Source organism: Pleurodeles waltl, chromosome 10 (assembly GCF_031143425.1).
Source record: "Pleurodeles waltl isolate 20211129_DDA chromosome 10, aPleWal1.hap1.20221129, whole genome shotgun sequence".
Lineage (NCBI taxonomy): Eukaryota > Metazoa > Chordata > Amphibia > Caudata > Salamandridae > Pleurodeles > Pleurodeles waltl.
The window spans coordinates 823,461,291-823,485,023 of record NC_090449.1 but is presented as its reverse complement, the minus strand read 5'-3'; the positions used below and the strand labels follow the sequence as shown (position 1 = coordinate 823,485,023).

At 41.8% G+C, this 23,733-nt stretch overlaps 1 protein-coding gene across 2 annotated transcripts in view; it reads left to right on the top strand.

The window, feature by feature from the left end:
* The window catches only part of ULK4 (unc-51 like kinase 4), a 1,615,551-nt gene that overhangs the window by 104,099 nt on the left and 1,487,719 nt on the right, over window positions 1-23,733 (top strand). For both annotated transcript variants that reach the window (XM_069211486.1, XM_069211487.1), the window contains exon 4: window positions 21,503-21,642. In XM_069211486.1, the coding sequence (XP_069067587.1) occupies window positions 21,503-21,642 (140 nt within the window). The remainder of the gene's footprint in view (window positions 1-21,502; window positions 21,643-23,733) is intronic.

Here is a 23,733-nt window from a genome sequence, read left to right as displayed (position 1 = left end):
GGATGAATGACTAATCACAGCCATTGAAAAACTCGAATTATTTACACATGTGATAGAGGGGGTAATGAAACAAAAGTATAATCTGTAACGGCTCAGTAAACTGTCAGCAATTAATCACATTTATTGGTATTTCTGGCCATACTATTCCTCTTAATGCATACAAGTTCAAATAGTTCAGGGAGTTTACTAGGCATATACCAATTGGATTCTTTCTTTGAATAAAAATGGAACAAACTGGCATGTCACGAAGACCATTCCATTTTTCTGACATGTTCTCTTCAGTTTGGTCATGGGTGAGTTTAATGAAGAACTCATCCGTCATTATTAAAAGGGCATACATACTATGTTTATTGCGCTTATTCTTATTATTTTTAACGGTTGAATTGTGGATGTTTTCTTTAGAATTGGATTAAGATAGTTGCAGACATCAACTAAAATCAGGGACTGTCCAGTCCGCTTGAATGTTTGCTTTATTCATTGCAACCTGAACGTTTGTAAATGTTTACTTAATTACCACAATTCTTGCTCATCCACTACTGGACTTCCTCCATCCGTTTGTAGGGGTGCTGTTATAAACTCTGCATAATAACCCAGGTGTGGTAGAGAACCCTACCCTTTGTATTCTTGTGGATTTAACATGTCATGTTTGAGCAAAATGTCAACATCATCATCTTGGGCCAGTAAATTCTGTAAGCATGCTGAGATCCACAAGAGTGATCCTAATGGCCCCCATTTTTCTCACAATTTATCTTTCACCCAATTCTGTCATTTTTTGTACACTTTCCACCCTTAACCATATCCTTTCTATTTTTACTAGTAAAGCAGTTTATCCAAATGACACTGTCCTGGTGAATCATAATGTTCCTCTTTCCCAATTACTCCTACTAGCTGTTCCATGACCATGCTTTAATACTGAGTAGAAAGCACAAAACTTCCTACGTCTGAGACCACTATTGTATGAATATGTCTTGGGTGTCTCATCCTCTATCTTGATTTCCAAGTCTTCAATAATCTTTCTCCTTTCAAAAATATAATGAGCAGTATCTGAACTGGACCAAGCAACTTTAGTCACCTCTTGTGAGCACTGGACCCTAGAGGCGGAAATTTAATTGATTCTTTCTCTTTAAAAACATATATTTTAATTAAGGATTTAACTGCTACAATTTCATAATATTATTATTTTTATTCACAATGCCTTCTGTGCCAAAAGACTGCTATTCTGGGCACGAATCATATATTTTCCCTTTTTATGTAGGCCTGGACTGGTCAGCCATTTGACTACAGCATAGATCACAGTAATTTGCTGCCTTACTATTTGTATTTGAGGGATCCGACCAATTTCAACCATCTATTGCTAGGTAATATTTTCACACCTGACAGGGTACTGTGATTATCCCCTTGGTAATTTGATTGAATTGTTGTTTGTATGCATTTTACTCTGAAATTTTCCCTACTTGATTTCTGTATTGCCCCCTGTTTATTATGACAGAGACCCTCTTTAGACTTATGTATATAGAGATCAGTTCCCCTTCTCTGTGCAGTTACTGCTTTCTATATATTAATGTGTGTCACGGTTATGACCGTACTTATTGCCCAGTCAGTTTTAGGACAGCTAACTGCTGCTGTCTGCACCACCCCATGTGGTCTGACTTCTCAGTGGGTCCCTTTGTGCATGGCAGTTGGGCCATGGACATATGCAGTGGCTAACTGACATAAATGGTGGCTGCTGAGCTGTTGACCATTGTGCATGAGAATGCATAGCTGGTCTTTGGTTGGTTACTGCTCCCGCTCCTCCGCCTCTCACTTGGTTTTTGCAGGCTGCATCTCCTCAATGTTGTTCTTTTGTTATGGGCCACATAGGTCTTCAGACTGTGCTGTCTGGAACTGGTATGCTAATTTTACAATTATACACAGGCTTTTTTTCCTCAGAATTTAAAAATTGTGCATTAACTGAGTAGGTTTGAGGCTACCATGTCTATTTCTATGTTTCCATCTCCCCTTCTGGCTTTCACTGCCTCTTAGTCTGTGTTCATGCATGCCTTGCAACCTGCTAAACAACCATCTTAGCACTCTGTTTGTCTGCAAAGCAGCTTGAAGATAAGCCAGTCTGTTCTTCAAGATGTCTTCGATTGCTACCCTCTGCTGTCTACTGGTTCATCAGAAACTGTCTTTCTTTATGTTTTCATAGCCAAGTCCTGTTTTCATGAGGCTTAGAGAACCTTAGTTACCATTTGTTTCAAACAATGGATTACCATCAAATCTAGTGCCGATAAGCTGTATCCACATAGCTAAACCAGGCACCAACTTACTTTTAGATTTTACTTTACATTGGTGAAAAAAAATCTATTGGTAAAAAGATACTAGTTCTGGAAGATGTTACTACCTGGGCAATAGACAAGCAAAACCCTCTATCTGAGCAATAGACATGCAAAAGCCTCTAGCTGGTAGCAGCCATTTAAATTCTTACACATTAGCAATCAGTCTTTTAGAACATCACTGATTTTTATTGTAGAGTCCATTCAGTTGAACCTGTACTTACCCAGAGTGCTCTGATCAATTTTCTCAATATATTCCCTGATCACATTGCTTCCTTCTCACCTCAATATCATTTTACTTTTAACTTTAAAAGCCACCGTATAACAACTCCTCCATCATCTACAGATCTTTGTAAAACACCTTTTACAATGAATAATAAAAAAGAACCATGAAACCACAAGCTGATGACGAGTTTAATACAGCCCTCAGAAACACTCTGTAGGCCACCCTCTTCTGCCTAGCCCAGGAGGGTTATCATCCAGCACAATCCTCTGCGCATCCTCTTATACATCACCATGCCATGTCCAAGGTGATGATTCAAGTGTGTTCAAGAGGGTTTAGACTCCGGGTGCACCAGAAGGAGACAGCACAGTGAAGGTTGATAACTGCCAACCTCTCCTACACCTTAATAGCAATGTTAATGAACACATTTTTGGAAGGCTGAGGATATCTAGACCGCACTTCACCCCTTAGATAAGTATCTGCCGTTATCCAAAAGAAACGGTGCTGGAGACTTGGAAACCAACCCACTTAGTTTCCAAAGATCCGGATACAATACATGGATTAATTAATTGTTCATTAAGGCTCTGCACTTGCAAAGAACAATTGTGAGTCCAAAGAAGATAAAGTTCAATATTCAAATATAGATGACACAGACTCCAAAACTTCTTGCTTGTAAAATTATTTTCTTTTTATTCATTCATTTGCTTACAAAAACATCTTTCTCTTCCAGTCATAGTAATCAAAGAGTTTTGTCCTCATGGACTTCTTCAGGGCTACAAACATATAAATACACTCATAAGTACAAAAGTATATTCTATTAAAATCACACATTTTTCAAGATTAACACTCAAAACTTCTGACTTCCCTATGCATTAAAAACTATCTGTTCTCATATTCAGCAGCTGTTAATTCATTACAATGTGATGCCGTTGCCATATATCTTCCCAATAAATTCTAAAATTGGTGCCCGTCATAATATGCAATGAGTTTAAACATCATTGCACTGTGCCCTAATACCCAAAGAATGGAGGTGTACAAACCACCTTTTCATATCATAACACCTCCTCCTCTATATGTGCAATCTTTCACAAGGATCTTCCCCTTATGAAAAACATCAACATGTATTAGAGAGTCTCTGTTAAGCAACTTTATCGCGTATATTTCTCCTTGCATTAGTACAATTATTATCAACTCTACAGCATAACCTCATATTGTACTCACCAAGTAATTCAATACATGAGTGGTCCCATATTAGTGAAGCATTTATTACTCTACATCTTTCTTTTCACTTATCAAGTTGTATTTAATTGGTTGTTTTTATTCCTATAAACAAGCTACCAAAGTGTCTTGGCATCAAATCGGTTCAATAAGTGATCTTTCATATTATGAAAAGCCCTCATTTGTCATCAATGGCTCCGATCAATTAATGATATTGTAAGTGCCTTGTATATCCTAAGTGTGTTAATTACCATTTGATTATGTCAGTCTCCCTCATAAATTATATGACCAACATTGATGCACTCAGTTACTCAAGTCATGTCATACCAGGTGATGCAGCAATGAATTATAAAAGATTTCATATTCAAATCTTATTTTCACATTACAAGAACAAACCATGCAGGGCAATCAAGTTCAAAACGAAACTATCATCTTTCCATGCCGCGTATTATCACAGTTAACATTCTTCCTTATCCCTCATAACTTAAAGAAAAACGCTCCCTTTTTAAATTGTCATTCAGCTTGTGCATGACGCATCTTAAAATGTTTTGGGTGATATAATGCCGTTCAGCTTGATTTGCTGTAATCGCTAGTTCAAGTAGTAGGAGAACAAGCTCTGAACCATTCCTTGTATTCTTAATCTGTGCTTGAGAATGTGTAGTAGGATTTTATGGTTGACCATTTCAAATGCTGCAGATATACCAAGTATGAGAAGACAAGAGTCTCCTTTATCCAGGATATGCAGAACATTGTCCTTCATCTGTGGAATGGCATTGGACAGAAATCTTTCCTTTCTAGTTCTCCATGTGGGTTACAATGTCACAGTGGAACGGCTCCGCACTCGCCTTTGTCTGACGTCATCGGAGCCATAAGAAGTCTTCACTGGTGTGCTGATGTCAGTTCCCTTTTTCCTGTGCCTTCGATGCTAATAGTTTTTCTACCTCTTCAGGTGTTTCACTGTGTTGAGGGAGCTTCTACGTACGAAAAGTCTTCGTGCGACAATGTCTCCACCGAAGAAGTCAGGCTTTAAGTCTTGTAGGGAGTGGGGAGGTCATCTATCTGTTACTGACCAGCACGAGAATTGTCTTTGGTGCCCGAGTTCTGACCACGATGTCAAGGTATGTGCTTCATGACAGAGTATAAACCCAAAGGCAATTAAAGAAAGAGAAGAGAAGCTAAGCTGGTCCTGGCAATGGCCAAAAAGGAAAAGCGGGGCTATAGAAGATCCAGTCCACGAGGGGAGTCTTCAGCCCATAAGTCTTCTCATTCGCATAAGAAGTGGCATCGCCACAGTTCTCTGCGTCGCTCGTCTTGAGATGTCAGCCCGAGGTCTTTGTCACTGGCATCCAAGTCACGTCGCCGCAACATACATCCTTGGCATCTGTTCACTCTTTATTGACGCCGAGATTGGAGTCTAAATTAATATTGAGAAAAGAGGCATTGAGATTCTTAGAGGAGCAGCAGTATTTGGAGGTACATCACGATTTTGATGAAAGAGAAATCCCATTGCTTGTTCATGGTTTTGAAGGGATTGAGGTGGTAATCGGTCTAGACACTTCTCCTGAGTGGGAATTGCTATCTCCTAGAGGTATTCGGTCTCCGAATATTACTTCAAATCACAGTATGATCAGGAAGGCTGCTGACCGTTTAAAGTTGCCATTGCCAATATCTGAGCTAAAATCCAACATACTGAATGAGGTTTTCTACTCCTCCTCTGCTACATCAGGACCTTTGCTGCCCTTTAACGGGGCCTTGTCGGAGCCGATTCTGGATTTGTGGCGGAAGCGTGTGTCTACTCCTGCTGTATCCAAAGTCATTGCTAGGAGGTATAGGGGTGCACCAGGTGACCCGCAATTCCTCAGCCAACATCTGACACCTGAACGTTTAGTGGTCCAGGCTTCTTGTTCTGCCAAAAACGGCTCCTGGCTCCTTACCTACAACTCCTGCAGATAGGGAATCGAAGTGCATGGAACAGTCTGCTAAAAAGGTGTTTTTGTCATGTAGCATGGCATTGAAATCGGTGAATGCTACATGCAGATACATCCATGTGCTGATGGACTCTGCTAAGGAGGTGGTTCCTAAACCACCCCAAGATGTGCAAGAGCATTTTTAAGAGCTGCTGCAGGGCAGTCAGGCAGCAGCTAAGCAGGTCATTCAGTCGGGTCTGGACACTGCAGACTCTGTTGCCAGGGCCATGGGCACATCAGTGGCTAACAAGACCTGCATGGTGAAGGGGATCGGGGTTCTCCCCTGATTTTCAGTCCACCTTAATAGATCTCCCTTTTGATGGTTAAGACTATTTGGAGAGAAGGCTGACTCAGCAGTAGAGAGGTTCAAGGAGAGCAAGGCCACGGCTACCTCTCTGGGACTCCAGTATCTCTCCTTGGCCTATAGACCTTTCTGAAGGTTTAGGGGGTTTGGCCGTGGCTCCTCCTTTCATGGGAGGCAGCAGTTTGAGGGTAAACAATCTGCCAATGCACTCTACAGGTCCTACAAGGGTAGAGGAGACTTAGGCAACATAGTGCTGTCCAGCAGTCTTCCTCCTCCTCCACTTCATCCTTATCTGGGAACCTGTCAGGAAAGCAGCCCTAGTTCTGTTCGCTTTCACCAGCATGTGTTGCCTGTAGGGGGAAGGTTAATTCATTTTCTCCAAGAGTGGGAGTTAATAACATCAGAGCATTGTAGGAAATGGGTATGCCCTTCCCTTTCAGGAGTTTTCCCCTCCCTTCTCTCCCCAGCATAGCTTTTTGTTCAGAGGATCACCTGCAGTTGCTTCAGCAGGATGTACAAAATCTGCTGGTAAAGGGTGCAGTGGAGTTCGTTCTGGAGCAGGAAAGGGGTCATGGATGTTATTCAAGATATTTCCTGATCCCAAAAAAGATAGTTGTTTGAGGCCCATCCTAGACCTGAGAATTTAAATTGGTTCCTCAAATAATTGAAGTTGGAAATGCTAACCCTAGCTCAGGTGCTTCTGGCTCTGGATAAGGAAGACTGGATGGTTTCTATCGCCTTGCAGGGTGCGTATTTTTACATCCCAATTTTTCAGTCGCACAGGAAGTAACTCCAGTTCATGGTAGGATTGCAGCACTACCAGTTTGCTTTTGATCTTACTTTTGCACCTTAAGTATTCACAAATGTGATGGCAGTGGTTGCAGTGCATCTCAGAAGGAGGGGAATATCCGTATTCCCTTACCTGGATGATTGGCTGCTCATAGCCAAGAACCCAGAGTTGGTACTGCATCATTTGCAGGTTATAACCCAGTTGTTTAGCCTGGGCTTTTTGTTGAACGTGCCCAAATCTCACCTGGAGCCCTCTCAGTGCCTCCTGTTCATAGGGGCAGTACTGGTCAAAACATTAAATCATGCCTACCCCCTCCTCATAGGATTTAGGACATTCAGGCTATGATTCCAATGTTTCAGGATGGAGCTGTTGTTTCGGACCTGAAGATCCTACGCCTGCTTGGTCTGTTCGCATCCTGTATTCTGTTGGTCACTCATGCACGTTGGCACATGAGGGCTCTCCACTGGTGCCTCCGCAAGCAGTGGTTTCAACACAAAGGAGATCTCAAGGACTCATTAACAGTCTCCATAGACAGTGCAGTGGATCTTCAGTGGTGGAGTGTAGATAGCAACCTAATGCAAGGGAGGCAGTTTTGTCCTCCACCTCCGGTGACCACAGCCATAACGGATGCTTCCACTGTAGGGTGGGGAGCGCATCTGGGGATCTGGAGATCAAAGGTCTTTGGTCTCAAGTGGAATAGATATTTCACATCATTCTGTTGGAGTTATGGGCGATACGCCTGGCTCTCAAGACCTTACTAACTTCCATTTGTGGTCACTCGGTTCAAGTCTTGACAGACAACACTACTGCGATGTAGTACATCAACAAACAGGAAGGGGTAGGATCATATGCTCTCTGCAGAGAGGCTCTACAGCTCTGGTCCTGGGCTCAAGACCATCAGATTTGTGAAGTAGCAAACCATTTGGCTGGAGTTCTCAACGTACGTTGGGACAGTTTCAGCTGGCACTTTTCAGCTGATCATGAGTGGCGTCTACATCTGTGGTTCTTCACGTCTTTCAGTTGTGGGGGACACCTCAGGTAGACCTAATTGCCACTCATGAGAATGCACACTTCTTGTCATTCTGCAGCCTCCAGTATCCGATGCAGGGAGCATTGTGGGAAACGTTTCAGTTGAGAAGGTGCAAAGGACTACTTTACGTGTTTCTTTCCATACCCTTAATTCCTTGGGGTATGAGGAAGATTCGCCCAGACCGGTCTCAAGTCATATTAAAGCCCCAGATTGGCTGCGAAGGTTGTGGTACACAGACTTCCTTCACCTCTCACTGTTTCCACCGCTCTGTCTCCCTCACAGGACAGACCTCCTCTCACAGTCGCAGGGGCAGGTTCTACACCCCTAACCTCAGAACCTGCACTAACATGCCTGGAGATTGAACGGGGCAATCTGAATTCCTTTTCTCTTTTCCCTGAAGTGGTGGATGTTATATTATCAGCCAGGCGACACTCCACCAAAACAACACGGGCCAAGATGGTTTCATGGTGTGAGGAGGGGCATGTTGACCCTTTGAAGGCCCATTGGTCCATTGTTTTACAATTTGCTCTCTACTTGGCACAACAAGGTCGTGCAATTGCAACAGTGAGAGGGCTATCTGTCTGCACTGTCTGCATTTATTTGCTTACCTGACCACCCCTCTTTGTTTAAGTCCCCTATAGTTGTAAGGTTTCTTAATGGTTTGATTAATAGGTTTCCTCCCACTCAGTTTATAGTGCCTCCGTGGGATTTAAATTTAGTTTTAACGTACTTGATGGGTACACCGTTTGAACCATTGCCTAGTTGCACTTTGAGGCTCCTAACATTTAAAACTGTTTTTCTCATAGTGATCATGTCGGCTAGGTGTGTTAGTGAACCACAAGCTCTGAGTGTAAAACACCTGTTTACCACTTTCCATGCCAACAAGGTAGTTTTGAGAACCAGGGCGGCTTTCCTGTCAAAGGTGGTGATGCCTTTTCATTTAGGGCCGTCCATCACCCTCCTGTCTTTTTACCCTCCTCCCCATCGCTTTAAGTGGGAGGAAAGGCTGCACCATCTGAATCAAAAGAGCGTTGAGATTCTACGTGGACAGGACGAGAGAGTTTACGCTGGACCATCAGCTCTTTGTTGGCCAAGTGAGTAGGATGACGGGCAAAGCCATTCACAAAAGAACGTTACCAAGGTGAGTCATTGCATTAAAATATGTTATGCACTGGCAAAGAAAGATCCTCCTGAGGGCATTAGAGCTCAGTCTGCTAGAGCTAAGTCTACTACTTTTGCTTTGGCTAGAGGTGTACCTGTTGTAGATATTTTCAAAGCAGCAACTTGGGCTTCCCTCCACACTTTTGCGAACCATAACAGCTCGGACTCAGAAGTGAGGAGGGACAGCCATTTTGCCTGTTCAGTGCTGCAGGAGTTCTTGGTATAGCCAGACAGGCACCCACCTCCGAGTGCAGGATTGTGTTGGGATTATTTTCAAAAGGTGAGGAATCAGCAAGTAGATGTACCCATCAGATAAACAAGTTATTTATCTTAGGTAACACTTTTTCTGGTGGATACAGTATCTACCTGTGGTTTTCTCACGGTCTGCCCCGCCTCCTCGTCACCTGTCAAGAAGGATATTATTTGTATATTTTGTAGTTTTATGTATTTCAGGCATGTTGTATATACAATTGTATGTTAAATGTGGATATATATATATATATAATCTTGTTCTCAAATTCTCTGGCATCTAATAGGCTTTCCTCCCCCGAGGGAGTGGATTGGGGGTTATTGTCCTATCTGCCCACTGCGACCCTTGCCTACGGGGTTTCTCCCCACGTGTAAACAATATAAAAAAAATTATCCCTGGTGTCTAGAGGTTTCTGCCCCCCGGGGGCATATCGGCCTAATTACAATGGGGAGGAGGGGCAGAAAAGGCCTTTAAAAAAATGCCTCCCAGGCGAGCGACCCTTGCCCCTTTATTGTAAACATTAAAAATAAAACGACATCCCTGGTGTCTAGTGGACATTTCTGCAGCCCGATCGCTTTACGATCGGGTTACAGAAATGCTAAGAAAGGCCTTTCCTTTCATGTCCTCTGCCTGCCCCCACCCTCTGGTCAGAAGAGAAATGAAAGCATTTCACTTCCGATCGCGCTGGAAGCTGATGAGATCGAGCACTGATGTCATCAGGCGTCAATGGGGGTGTGAAGGGGGTGTCAGGGGTTGAAGGGAAAGTGATTTCCCTTCCATCACATGCCCATGGGTGCAGGACGAGCTGGTCTCATTCTCAGCACACGGCAACCGTGGCCAAGGGCGAGACCAGCTCATCCAGGACACCCAAGAGGTTAAGCTTCGCTTAAGCTTTTTCTTATTAAGCTGTAGTGTACTGTGCTTCAAGCAGCTGTTTATTGTTGACATGAATTGTGTATCACCAGCATCATTATATACTCTGAGTTCAAAAGAATGGAAAAGTGGGAACGGAGTGCAAGTATGCAAAGGGAACAAGTATTGGCAAAGCCAGTATGTCTTGCATATTTGCTTTGCATATGTTTTTAACCATGTGCAGCCGATGCGCATATGGATTCACCTACAAAATGATACTTTTTTGTTCACTGACCTGAGATGGAGCAGTAAAGTATTTAGAAAAGGGAAAAATCTCTTTTTTTTAAATAAATATAAACAGATGAGCAAGTTATGGAGGGCAATAGGGGAGAACCAACATGGTGAGCAGATTATGAAGCAACACAGCAGGTGAGGAGAGAAGCAACATGGTGGGGGCATGGAGGGGTCAGAGAACGCTTGGGAAAGAGCAACATGAAGCACAGGGGAGAAGCACACCAGTGAGGGAGAGCAAAACACGTGCGGGTGGAAGATGAGTAGCCCTTGGGCAAGAGACCAATGTGGAGTGGTAAGAAACATACAGAAGGGAGACAGCTGGAAAACATTCATTCTCATGGAGTGTTTAACAAAAAGGAAAAAAGTAGTTCCCTAAGAGTGAGCAGCAGAAGCATAGAAGACAGCCAGTCAAAGAGAGGGTAAAGAGGCTATGCTCCATGGGAAGGATATGCACAAGATGGACAGGCTGAAACAAGGAAAGTTGTCCAGAGAAAGCAAGCAAACAAGTGTGTCAGTCAGGCCAGCCAATGGTAAGCAATGGATGGCCTGCAGGCCCCTTTATTATTACTTTTGCAGTCAGACAGGTTGCGCTATCTGCTAGGCTCACCCTAGAAATCAGGTGTCAGTGGCGTAAAGGTACCAAAGGGAGTTAGGGTGTCCTGTAGGATTTGAACAGAATGGGATCTCCGGAGCAGTGGGCCATACAAAAAAAGTGATCATTAATTTATGGCCTCTTAGCCATACACGTGCTGAGAGTTTCATCCATGTCACCTGGTCCACAGTGCATATGTGACTTCCTGAAGCTTGGTGGTTTCCTACTTTAAATGTCTCTCTGCCCTCAGTTCCTTTCAGTGCACCTGTAACTGCTTTCAGCCTTCTGCTCTATGACTGTCCAGTACCTGCTGTGTGCTATAGTTTTACCAGTGTATCAAGTTGCCTGTTGTGTTATAATCTATTATTTACACAATAAGATGCTTATTTGTGAGTTTGGGTGTCAAAAACGAGTAAGCATGTTGTTGTTGACATTAATGCCCTTTTATGTCCTATTTCCCACTGCTTGTACTGCCACATGTAAGCATGTTGTGTGCAGGAACCATGCCTGCCAGCGGTACATATGTATGTATTGTCATGTAACCAGATTTGCCATTGGAGTGCCACACGAGAGTGCAGTAGTTCAAGGCACAGTTCTGGTTTGGAATACTGTGGAATGCATCTAGCAGGATATATGAACAAGTTTAAAAGCAAGGTTGGATTAGTATCTATTTATAGTTAAAAGTTGCAGACATTCAGTCACAAGACAGTCCTGGTTTATGTGTAGTTTAACATTTGTATTTGATTTCAACAACATGTGTACTACACTGCAATAACCAAAATCAGTAAATACACATGTGAAGATAACTACCTGGACTTACATGAGATATATATATTCACTAAAAAAACAAGGTCACAGGGATGTTACAGTTGGGTTCGCGTTTTGCCCGCACAGAACCATAGAAATTCAGCAGTTATAGCTATACTTATGTAAAGAAGCTATTACTTGGGCCTAAAGTTACTTAACAGCACAAGTTATTGTTTTCTCCGATAAATACAACTGCTGAATTTCTGTGGATTTGTGTGGGTGGAACATGAATCTAGCTGTAATATCCCTATAGCCTCAGTTTTTTTCAGTGAATTTCAGTTTTTTAAAATGTTTAGTAATATATAAATACCATACATTAATAGAACCACGCCCCGCCACAGGGCCTCGCCTGCAGCCAGGCCCTGCAGCCAACCCCCCCATGCACCCAACCCCTCACCACGGCAGGGGTATGGTGTGAGGGAAATGTGAGTTTCTTCTTTCCCCATAGAGCTTTCTGCCAAATTTGGAGTAAAATCCGTTCAGCAGTTCGGGCTGTAGTCATGTTCAAAAACCCCATAGACATTGCATGGGTAAAAAGTGTTTTGGGACCCTCCCTTTTTCTCAGCCCCCACTTGACGAATCACCCCAAAACTTTCCAGACACCCGCTGAACTAATTATCATATCAGTTTTGAAAATTTTGTCAAGATTAATCAAATAGCGCCAAAGTTGTTAGCAAAACTAAAAAACAGGCTTCGTCTATGGGAAAAGTTGGTCTTAATCATAGCTACGTACTGGCTATCGCCAGTAGTTCATATGTATATATATATGTGTGTGTGTGTGTGTGTGTGTGTGTATATGCTCTCAAAAAACAAGCACCACATCTAAGACTTGCTCACAGACCCACAAGCTGACTTACTATTCATAACAGAATCATGCTTAGGATATGATATGACCCCAGTGTTGCATGAAGCTGTTCCTCCGGACTGCCAAACCATAACACAAAACCGTATAGGCAAGAGAGGAGGTGGACTAGCTATTATATTCAAACAAGCAACAGATATCAGTAAAAAAGACAACATTTCCCTACAAGGTTGTGAAGCCCTCCTCACCAGATACCACCCCACTCCAACTTCCTCCTGTAACTTTTTCCTCATATTCAGACCTCCATCTATCAACTCAACATTCCCAGACGCTTTTCTAGATACAGTCTCAAACCTTATTACATTATACTCAAACCTATGCATTCTCGTGGACCTAAATATTTGGTTTGACAAACCCAATATGCCCCATCCAAAAGCTATCACCACTAGCCTAGTTGCATTGAACCTACATCAGATTGTACACAACCCCACACACATGCTGGACACATCCTACATGTCATTTTTGCTAAGCCTGAACTAGTTACCTACCGTTCATAGCATCACGCCAATCACAGGGTCAGACCACCATTTGATAACTTTCTGACATAAAACACCACAAATCAACACAACTACTTACATACATGCCCCTATCAACCATGGAGCAAACTCAGTTTTGAAGACTTAGAAACACAACTAACAGCCAACACAGATCTAGATAGAATTAATTATGTTCCTGAAATTTGAGTGGCTACAGGAAGCTTGTGATATTCTAATACCACTCAGAAAAACTAAACAGGACAAAAGAAAACCAACACCTTGGTGAAACACAGAATTAAAAAAGATAAAGTAACAAATCAGAAGGTTGCAGCGGACCTGGCTCAAAACAAACAACATTCAAGACAAACTGCAGCTACACAAACTTAACAGAATATACAAATCGTCAATCAAAAAAGCTACAAAAAAAAAAAGGTACTACTCGAACAGAATCCAAAATGCTAAATCTGCAACCATGGAATTTTATAATATTCTCAATTAATCTCGCAAACCTAAATGCATGGAAGGAAATCTTCCCACTATTTAAGATTTCACAAACAAATTGGAAACTCATGACACAACCAAAGCAGACACATTGGACTCATATTTAAAACAAAAGAAAACCATCAGCACCAACCCCTTTCCTAAAATCCCCTCTAAGAATAAACCAACCCAGCCTCTACAGTCCTTCAAACAAATATCACAAGGTGAATTTATGGATTTGGTCGAAGCAAGTAGGCCTTCCGGTTGCCCTTCTGACCCTTGTCCACCACACATCTTCAAGAAAGTTTTTTTTTATCTACTTCTGCTGCCACACCTGTAAGAAGAATCATCAACAACTCTTTAACTGCAGGAACCTTTCCTGAAGACCTCAAAAAGGCATACATACGTCTGCTGTTAAAGAAACAAACCTAGACCCACAGGACCCCAAAAACTACAGACCAATCACAAATGTACCTTTCCTGGGCAAACTGATAGAAAGAGCAGCATTTGCCCAGATGTCACAATTCACTGAAGACAATTCCATACTTTCAGACTACCAAACTGGATTCCGCCCAGGAAGAGTAACTGAATCAGCACTCATAGCAATCTGGGAGGATCTTAAAAACACAGTCAACCGCAATGGAGTTTCTGCACTACTTCTCTTGGACCTCTCGGCTGCCTTTGATACGGTTGACCATGACACCCTAATTCCAAGGCTCAATGAAGCCGGCATAGAAGGGACTGCTCTCGACTGGATTACATCCTACCTTCAAACCAGAACTAATATTATCTATTCTTCCCCCTTCTCGTCCAAACCGTACCTCACAAAAGCAGGGGTTCCCCAAGGATCAATCGTTTCACCTTTGCTTTTCAACATCTACATGTTATCACTCCCAGAACTGATCAATGATTTTCAACTCACATGCTACAACTAAGCAGATGACACACAAATACTACTTAAATTGGAATGCCCCGAAGACATTGAATACTCAAAAATCTTCCATTGCCTCAGAGCCGTTGATCAGTGGATGACTTGGAGCCATCTCAAACTAAATGCTTCCAAATCAGAAATACTCACATGTGGTGACTGGAAAAAATATGACCCACTGTGCGCTTGGCCTGATGATCTCGAACCACCTCCTCAATTATCCAAGGAAGTTAAAAACCTTGGAATTACCATGGACTCCAAGTTAACAATGAATGCCCAAGTGGACAAATTAGCACGAACAAGCTTCATCACCTTGAAGACTCTGTGATGCATCTTCCCCCACCTCGAGTTTCCACACAAGGTGCAGGCCCCTATCTCTCTTTTACTATCCAAACTGGATTATGCCAATTGCCTCTACCATGGATCATCTCTGTCTATTATGAAAAAACTGCAACATATTCGGAACTCCACTGCCAGGCTACTATTACATGTAAAGCCACAAGCCCACAACTCTGCCTTGAGAGCACTACACTGGTTTGGTTACCCATTGCCAGAAGATGCACCTTCAAGCTGCTTTGTATCACCCACAAAGCTATACATGGAACAGGGCTTTTTTATCAGAAACAAAATAACCAAATACATTCAACAAAGAAACTGCTGCCTAAGAGTGGCACCCTGCCTTCGAACACCACCACCAAAAGACCATAGGTGGTACATCCTTCTACATTGAAGCAGCCAAACTATGGAAATCATGACCCCCAAATACAAGATCCACGGATAACTATCTTGTCTTCAGAAGACTACTCAACAGTTGGCTCTTTCCTTCATAAACCTCCATATTCAAAGAGCAATGGACTGCATATGCCTCTGTTGATAAATATTTTTAATCTGATTAGGTGTATATTCTAGATATGTTTAGTTCTTTAGGAAATATGTATTGTTACTGTGTCAACAAAAAACTACACACATACTCTTTAAACCTGTCTAACAGATGTATATTTACTCACGGTTGGGTATGTGTATGTATGTATGTGTGTATATATATATATATATATATATATATATATATATATATATATGTGTATGTATGTATGTGTATATATACATGTATATGTGGATGTTATTCTATGCTTTACATGTTCGTAAGTCATTGCATAGCTCCTAGCTAAGTTGTTATATTAGATACCTATGAATCTCTGCTCTCATTTTTATAACACACTGGTCAAATGTTTTATTATCATAAGCATTTCACTATTGGAAAATTGAGGAAAGATAAATAAATGTTAGAAAAGTACACTTATTAATCAACTTCAAATATTACAAATCTTGAAAGTCTGTGTTTATACAATACGACTTTTCTTCTCATATTATTACACCCATTATTATATTACTTGAACATATATTCCCTTACTATGTATATGCATATCTTATTACTCTATTCCTACTGTACTAGAGAAAAATGAAATACAAATATATAAAATAAAATCTATAAATTAAATTCAAATTATAAATAATTAAATTAAAGTTCAATAAAATAATAATGAATAAATTAATGAAAAACAGAAAACAATGACTAAAAAATGTGTGTGTGTATATCTACATATATATATATAAATAAAATTATAAATAAATACAAATACAAATTTACTCTCTTGTAAGCTCTACTTTGTCTACCCATCACCACATGTCATGTCTGTATCAATCTAGCCCCCATGACTCATCCCAAACTCATTCTACTACTTTCATCTCTAAAATAACCCTGCCTAAGCTCTTCCATCCTCTTCCACTTCTAGCTCACCCAAGCCTCAGTTAATTACCATGATCTCCCATACAGCACTACTAAATTCTCCCTCATTTATCTCACCTTTGACTCATCTGAACCCCTTCTGCTACTATGATCTCCCTAACCCTTTCTACAGACTCTTCCCTCCTCCACCTCTCCTTTACTCATCTCAACTCATATTTCCCTATACTAATCCACCACTAATTCCTCTTGGGTTCCGGAGTAGTGTGCTACTCGCCAAAAAGCGCCTTGAAGCCTTGTCATAGGTAGTAAGCGCTATATAAATACTATTACAATTCAATGCAATACCTCGAAGGCACCGTAAAAAAAAAAAAGTGGGTGAATCTGATGCCAGCACGCCAGCGAGGACTTCTTATGGCTCTGATGACGTCAGATGGAGTCGCATGCGGAGTCGATCCATTGTGAAGTCCTCGTCGGTGTGGAGAGCTAGAAAGGAAAGATTTCCGTTAAATACTGGTGCATTGGGAGAACTCAGAAGGTGAGGAATGCGTAGATAGTTATTGTATCCACCAGAAAAAACTTTACTAAAGGTAAGTAACTTGTTCTTCTGTGCTATAACCAAGTCTGAAGCCCAACTGAAAGTTGTCAAACAAGTTGTGCCGTTTTGATGTATTGTGTTAGTTGCTCAGAAATATACAGCTTTCAAGAATTTCTGCAAAGAATGGGATACTAGTAACTTGGTTAAAATTGTTCAGGTCCTCTGGGTCAGCACTTGTTTGTTTTTCAAGAGGAGTGTGACTTATCCCATTTTCAAACAATTAGGGACTTCATCTTGGTCTAAAGAGTAGTTAATTAGCGGTGTTCATTATGTAGAGATATGTCTAGTTTTGCAGCAGTGATATTTGTTTGGGCCTTTTTAATGATGCTGTTGATCTTAAAGTTTATGTAGGCCAAGAGGTGGAGCCAGTTATGTTACTTTTGGGGTTATGTGTTTGAATTACTTCTCATCACTAATGAGAAGAGCAACAGTGTGTAGGATGCCTTTCAGATGTTCGAAAGTAGAGTTAAGGAAGCTATTGAAAAGAGCATTGACTTTCTATAGGTGGAAAGCAGATTGGTTTGATGGGGGCTTTCTCGGTTCTTGAGGATCCCATCTGAGACAGCTGATAGGGGTGGTTGAGGTAAGAGGTTTTCCATTGCAGAAAAGTGTGAGCAGAACACATGCATGTCCACAGGGTGTTTTTCGGTGCTTGGTGTTAGGCTGTTTCTTCGGCAGCTGAGTTGAAACAGAATCAGGAGGCAGAGGTAATTTTTGTAGTTTGAGAGTCTTCTTTCCAGCTTGACTTCTGCCACCTTCTGCTGTCCGGTTTTGCTTGTTGTCTGCTCCTTTCCACCTCTGCTCTGCTCTTTTTCTGCTTCTGTCCTCCTCTGCTTGTTGTCTGCTCATTTTCCTCATCTTCTCTGCACCTATTCTTCTCTTTTCTGCTCGTTTTTGCCCTTCTTTTGCCTTTTTTTTGCTCCTTCTCCTCTCTTCCCCATTTCTCTCCTCCCACCATTTCATGTCCTCCTTCCAGGACCCATTTAATGTAGGACGCAGTGCGACCACGCCACTAGTTAGCCAAAGGCATGCCCGTTTGCACCCGTACACGTCTTGGCCGGCCCCAATGCCAGGAACCCTGGCCCTCAGCCACCCACTTCTTCTCTACAGAGGAGCTCAGAGCTTTGAATCCTTGTCACCACCACAACAACTGCTGCACCACATCTGCTTGTGCTACCAAAGACTACTGAAACTTCTGCTTCTCCTGCAGCACCGAGCCCCCAGCTCACACAGGACCTCCCGCCGCACCCACCCAGAAGGCCATGGCCAACACGAAACCTCTCCGATGTATCCTGCTCAATTCCTGACCCCTCTGCAATTACGCCACAGATACCTGGGATACCATCACCAGACACCTGCGATTTTCCTCTTTGGCCTTCGCGCACACACCCAGAATCACGTGCAGCCGCAGTGGCGGCCGCTCTATTTCCTACATCGCTGCCAAGGCCTGGAACAACCTACCCCTCCCCCTCTGAACTGCACCCTCTTGGCAGACTTCAGAAAGAGACTCAAGACCTGGCTCTTCGATAGAGGCATTGCACTTCAGCACCCAGATGACCCCAGGGGTGACAGCAAAGTGCTTTACAAATGATTGATTGATTGATTGAACTTTGTGGAACTCTCTGCCCTTTGCTGCTGTGTGGACTCAAGCCTTACTCTTTGACCTGTAGGAGGCTCTTCTAAATAGACAAGAATCCTATAGAGGGTATCTACTGTTAAAGGTACAGGTTTACCACACAGAGGCACGTCTGTCTTTCTTTAAGATCTTTGAGGCTATGCTTCATAAGAGTATTTCACCTTAATATCGACTCCAGAATAGCATGCTAACAGTGTGAACAGAATTTGGAGGACCAAACTACTGACAGGGTAAGTATAGGTTTACTTTACTATACTCTGCATATTTAACCTTGACAGTATATATAACTTCTGTAATCAGTGTTTTGACATACAACCCCTTTGTAGGTCTGTGATATGATGGAGTCTCGAATGCTTCTGTCAACTTAACAGATATTGCCTACATCAGGGGTTTCCCAACCTGTAGTCCGGGGACCCCTGGAGGTCCACGAAGAACCCTCAGTGAGTCCGTGACTGTTAGAAAGTTAGCTAATATTAACAGATTAATAAAGTGTGCATATTAGTATCCTCAGATTGATTTGTGGGGGCAGTGCAGGTGCAGCAAACAGAATATAGCATGAACAATGTGTAACTTCAATTGAATTTTAAAAAGCTGCAACCTCACCATTTAAATTTATTTTGGTTTTTTTTGCAAATTAAAATGTGTTATCATTTGTGTATGTGTTTGATGGAATTATTGTTTCTGTATTTTTTGGGTGCTGCTTTGCTGTTCAAATCATCAACAATGTTTAGTCCTGGGCCCCTGGTTTCCAGTAATTACTCAGTGGGGGTCCCCGGATTCTAATAATGATTTAATGGAGGTCCCTGGGTTCAATTAATGATAATGTGGGGGTCCATAAAAGTCAGAAGGTTGGGAACCTTTGGCCTACATGAACTCAAAGCCGAATTGTTTGATAGATACAGAACTCTTCTGTTTCCAGACTGGCATGCATAGCATGGCTTCTATATGTAATTTTAATTGTTGCATAAAGATAGGCCAGGTTATATGTTAACACTGTCACTGTGTGTGCCTTTTAAATGCTAAAGTGTGTGTTGCACGTGTAAGGCCTAGAAAGCAAACAGACTTGTCTAAAAGGTGCAGCTCAGAAATGTATGGCCAATTGCTTTTTTTCCCGAACTTGGTTTCTTAAACATTCTCTGATGCAAGCACCGTGGGGGGAACATGGCAGGTGAAATATGGATAGGCGCAGGGATGAAGTAGTAGTTGGCTTCTATGTATAATTATATTTTGAACGAGATGCATATTTCAGCATCCTGTGTAACAAAACGGGAGCCGAGCATTTACTTGACCCCTCTCCTTATAAACCGTTCTTTATAGGAAAGGTATGCAAGATAACTGTGCAGGGGTTGGGGTTACACACACAGACCGGTTGTTGGAGATTATGGTGAAATACTGAAATACTGGGTTCCATCTTGAGGACTAATGACACAGTAAGATACACAGCAAGGCTTTACACTTAGCATGCTTTAATAAGTTACTACAACCATGCTGGAAGACAGCTAGTTATAACTTAGATAGGTTCCTAGGCCAGTAACCGTGTTGTGTGATGAAATATGGTTGGGTCTTGTCTTTACACTAATTTTCATAATTTTTGCTGAGATGTTTATAAAATTTACGATTATTTTAAGGAATTTATTTGTAGATCAATACTGTAAAATACCAACCAGTGTGTGCTCGCACTGAGTAGGTGCAGGGCTCCATTCAAATCACCAGCAGATGTGAGATTCTCTGTCAGGTTTGTCTGACAGGGCCGGCTGTAGGGCAGTGCGACCGGTGCGGCTGCACTGGGTGCTGACCTCATGGAGGGCGCCGTGTTTAGCAATAACTCACGATTTAACTTGCTTTTTAACAGCACCTGCTGAAAAGTTCCTTGTCCGTCCAGCTTTCAAGAAGCAATTAAATTGTCAAGATAACCCTCGTGATTAATGTTCCTGGTAGAGAGAAAGATCTTTTGGCCAGTGGCAGTTTTGACTCGCCATAAATTAGCGCAGAGACTTAATTAATATGCCTGCTCTATATTTTTTTTTGGATAGCTGAGTGGATTAGTAAATCCAGCCTTTACAACTGCTTTAAAACAAATGAAATGTATGTGAGAGAGTGGCTATGGAGAGATGAGGGGCACTTTTGCTGGGTGGTAGTGAGGGAATCCAAAGGAGGTGGTCATGGGGCCGGGCGAGCTGGGGGGAATGTGGGCACCAAAAAATATTGTTGCACTGGGTGCCACTAGTGCTAAAGCCAGCCCTGGTCTGACACAAACAACCCCGTCTGCCAGAGTATACCTCAGCACAAGAGGAATGAGAGACCCCAACCGATTATCCTAATCTCCCAAAAGGCTGTATTTTCCGTTTGGTCTTTAGGAAATCTACCGCGTGTGACCCATTAACATAGATTCACCAAAATGCCAGAGGTAGTGGAAGTGACTTTGCACGGCCACCACGCACCCTTTGTCCTTAAATTTCACTCTCACACACGTGTTTATACAGACACCTACACACAGTCTCAAAACACACCCACCTACTAGCACACACACAACATACATTTAAAAGCATGTTTTTAAAATATGAGCTGCCACTGTCTTCCAGGCACTGACTTTGCCACCTCTAAGGCCAGTGGTTCCAAAGGCAGTATTAGAGGTCGCAAGGGACAAGCCAGGGGTCGCAACTGCGACATCCATGGTGCAACCCAAAGAATTTGGGAGTAATGTGACAAGACACATAGTAGCGCCATATATCTGGCACTGAATAAAAGCACCATAGTGAAAGTAACACCTATCCTTGAACAGTGTGCAGGTGAATTCCAAATATTATTTGATGTAAGATGCTATAACTGTGTGTTTTGTTGATGGTCCTCTGTGTTTGAATGTAAGTTCATGCATTTGTCTGTTTATCAAAGTCAGAAATGGATTGCATGGGTAAATCTATTTTAGATGAAGATATCTGAATACTTACCGAAACTTGTATGTGTATTTCATGTAGGTGGTTCTCTAGAAGTTGTTATTGCTCAAGATGAACATCTTCCTGAGGAAGTAATCCGAGAATTTGGTATTGATTTGGTTAACGGATTATACCATATTCATAATTTGGGGATTATTTTCTGTGAGCTAACACCTGGAAAGGTGAGTATATGAACATGTTGTGCAATGGTTTAGCTTCATTAAATTAATTTGTAGATCTACTTTGTTAAACATGTTTTGTTTCACACCCAAAACGATGTTCCCAACCCTGGATGGTCTTCTTTTCCTAGTATAATTGTTCTGTGAGTCATCCACTGCTTGAAGATGAGCATCCTTCAAATGTATTTATGTTGAAATTGAAATATGGGTGATATGTCAACAAAGTGACACCTACTGTATCCCTCTCTCATTTCCTCCTCGCACTCTTTCTGCCCCTCTTGCCTCCCCACTAATGACTTTTCCCCCTTCCTTCACCATGTCCTGGCAATTATTTGCCCATTGTAACTCATTGCTGCCTGGACCATTCCACTTTGAACATTGCCCAGAATATTTTAAGGCCATTGTTTCAAGTGAGATTAGAAACAAAAAGTCCCAATTCACTACAGGGTTTTATGTGTCACTGACGAATTTCTTTATAAATTCCTTGTTGCAGCCTCCCTAGGTTAATATATGGCCTCTCCGCTTTGATTAAAAATAATAAGCAAGTTGGCAACATATTTTTATCTATGATGTTGTTGTTAATGAAAACTTGTATACTCCTACTGCTTTGCTGTCCATGCTGATACCCAACGTCATAGCTGCCTTGTAATTTGGTGCAAGTTTCCTGTTTCCTTAATGGTGAGTCTGGTGGTTCCTGCTAACTAAAGGAGTGCCTTATACAAAAGGCATGCTCGCAAATGCCTGTACTACTTTTATTTTAGGCTCCCAATATTGCTTGCAATGCCTTGCAAGCACTCTTCAGACAGAACCAATTGCATTAATACAATTGTATCTCCCAAATAGTTGGAACACGGCTTTATTCATGTTTTTATGCATTCACCCATGACCATTCAAAAAAGACTGCATAATCATTCATCACAAACCATTAGATAGGAATATTTTGATAATACTTTCATTGCACCTCATCATAGGATTATACAATATCGTCATCCTGTTCAAAGATGCAGTCCTACAGGCATTCTCACCAGTACAAGTCGTACATCCTGTGCACTTTCAGTGAGCACTGAAATTGACCACATTTTTAGCTACTTAACATGCATGTTTGAACTAATCCAGCAATAGTTTTGTCCCCCTTCCCCCTTTTTTCCTCAGAATGTCTTTGGAGGAAATCCACTTTTCTTTGTGGTCATCTCAGAATTATCACCTTTATCGATCCTTTTGTTTGCTGGCCTTTTGACTCTATTCACTATGATACATCAATGACGTGGCACAGTGCATGCTCTGTCTATAAATGTCTGTTGTAAAATTGGTTTCACTCAGTTTTATGTATTAATTTTTCCAAGGCCATTGTAAGATGGAACAGAAAACACACTAGTTTTTTGAACCCTAAATGGCATATGTGGGCATCAGTGTGTAGTTAGGACACCCACATATTTTACAAATATATATGGCTTCATGTAGCATCACAGTCCTCTTGTTGCGGTGCAATTTAAAAGCACTTTAGTGACACGTAGAAGGGGTACCATATATAAAAGCTTATTTTGTGCAATAGCTAAGTCACCACTAAAGTGACTTCTATACAAAGATATGGCATACAACATGTTAAGAATACAATTATCTTACACTGAACAGTTGCCCAAAGACTGTTTTACTATGGCAGTAAAGTTGTATTTTCAGGAGCAGACCTAGGAAATAATTTTTCTCCACCTAGGAAAATTCTTAACCGATAACTAAATGTATTTTTCACCTTGTTTCCTTGTTAGTCCAATGTTGAAAGTAGATTTTCTCAACTTTAGTGGAAAAGTTACTTTATAAAAGTCTATTTGGTGATGCTTTATGAGAAATCAGGTTTAGAACTGGTTTGACTCTCTGTCCTACTCCAGAGGCCCAGTACACATCTTTGGATGGCGTGTTACTCTTCCTGCTCCTGGAAGACAATGGCTAGAACCTGGTTGTATGACAGAACCCTGCATGCCTTTACCCCGCATGCCTTTACAATGCCATCACTACCACGAGTGCGACATTACCACACATTACTTTTCCATACAAGTTGTTACAACAACTTGCCTTAGGGGGCGCTGGACTTTGGAATAG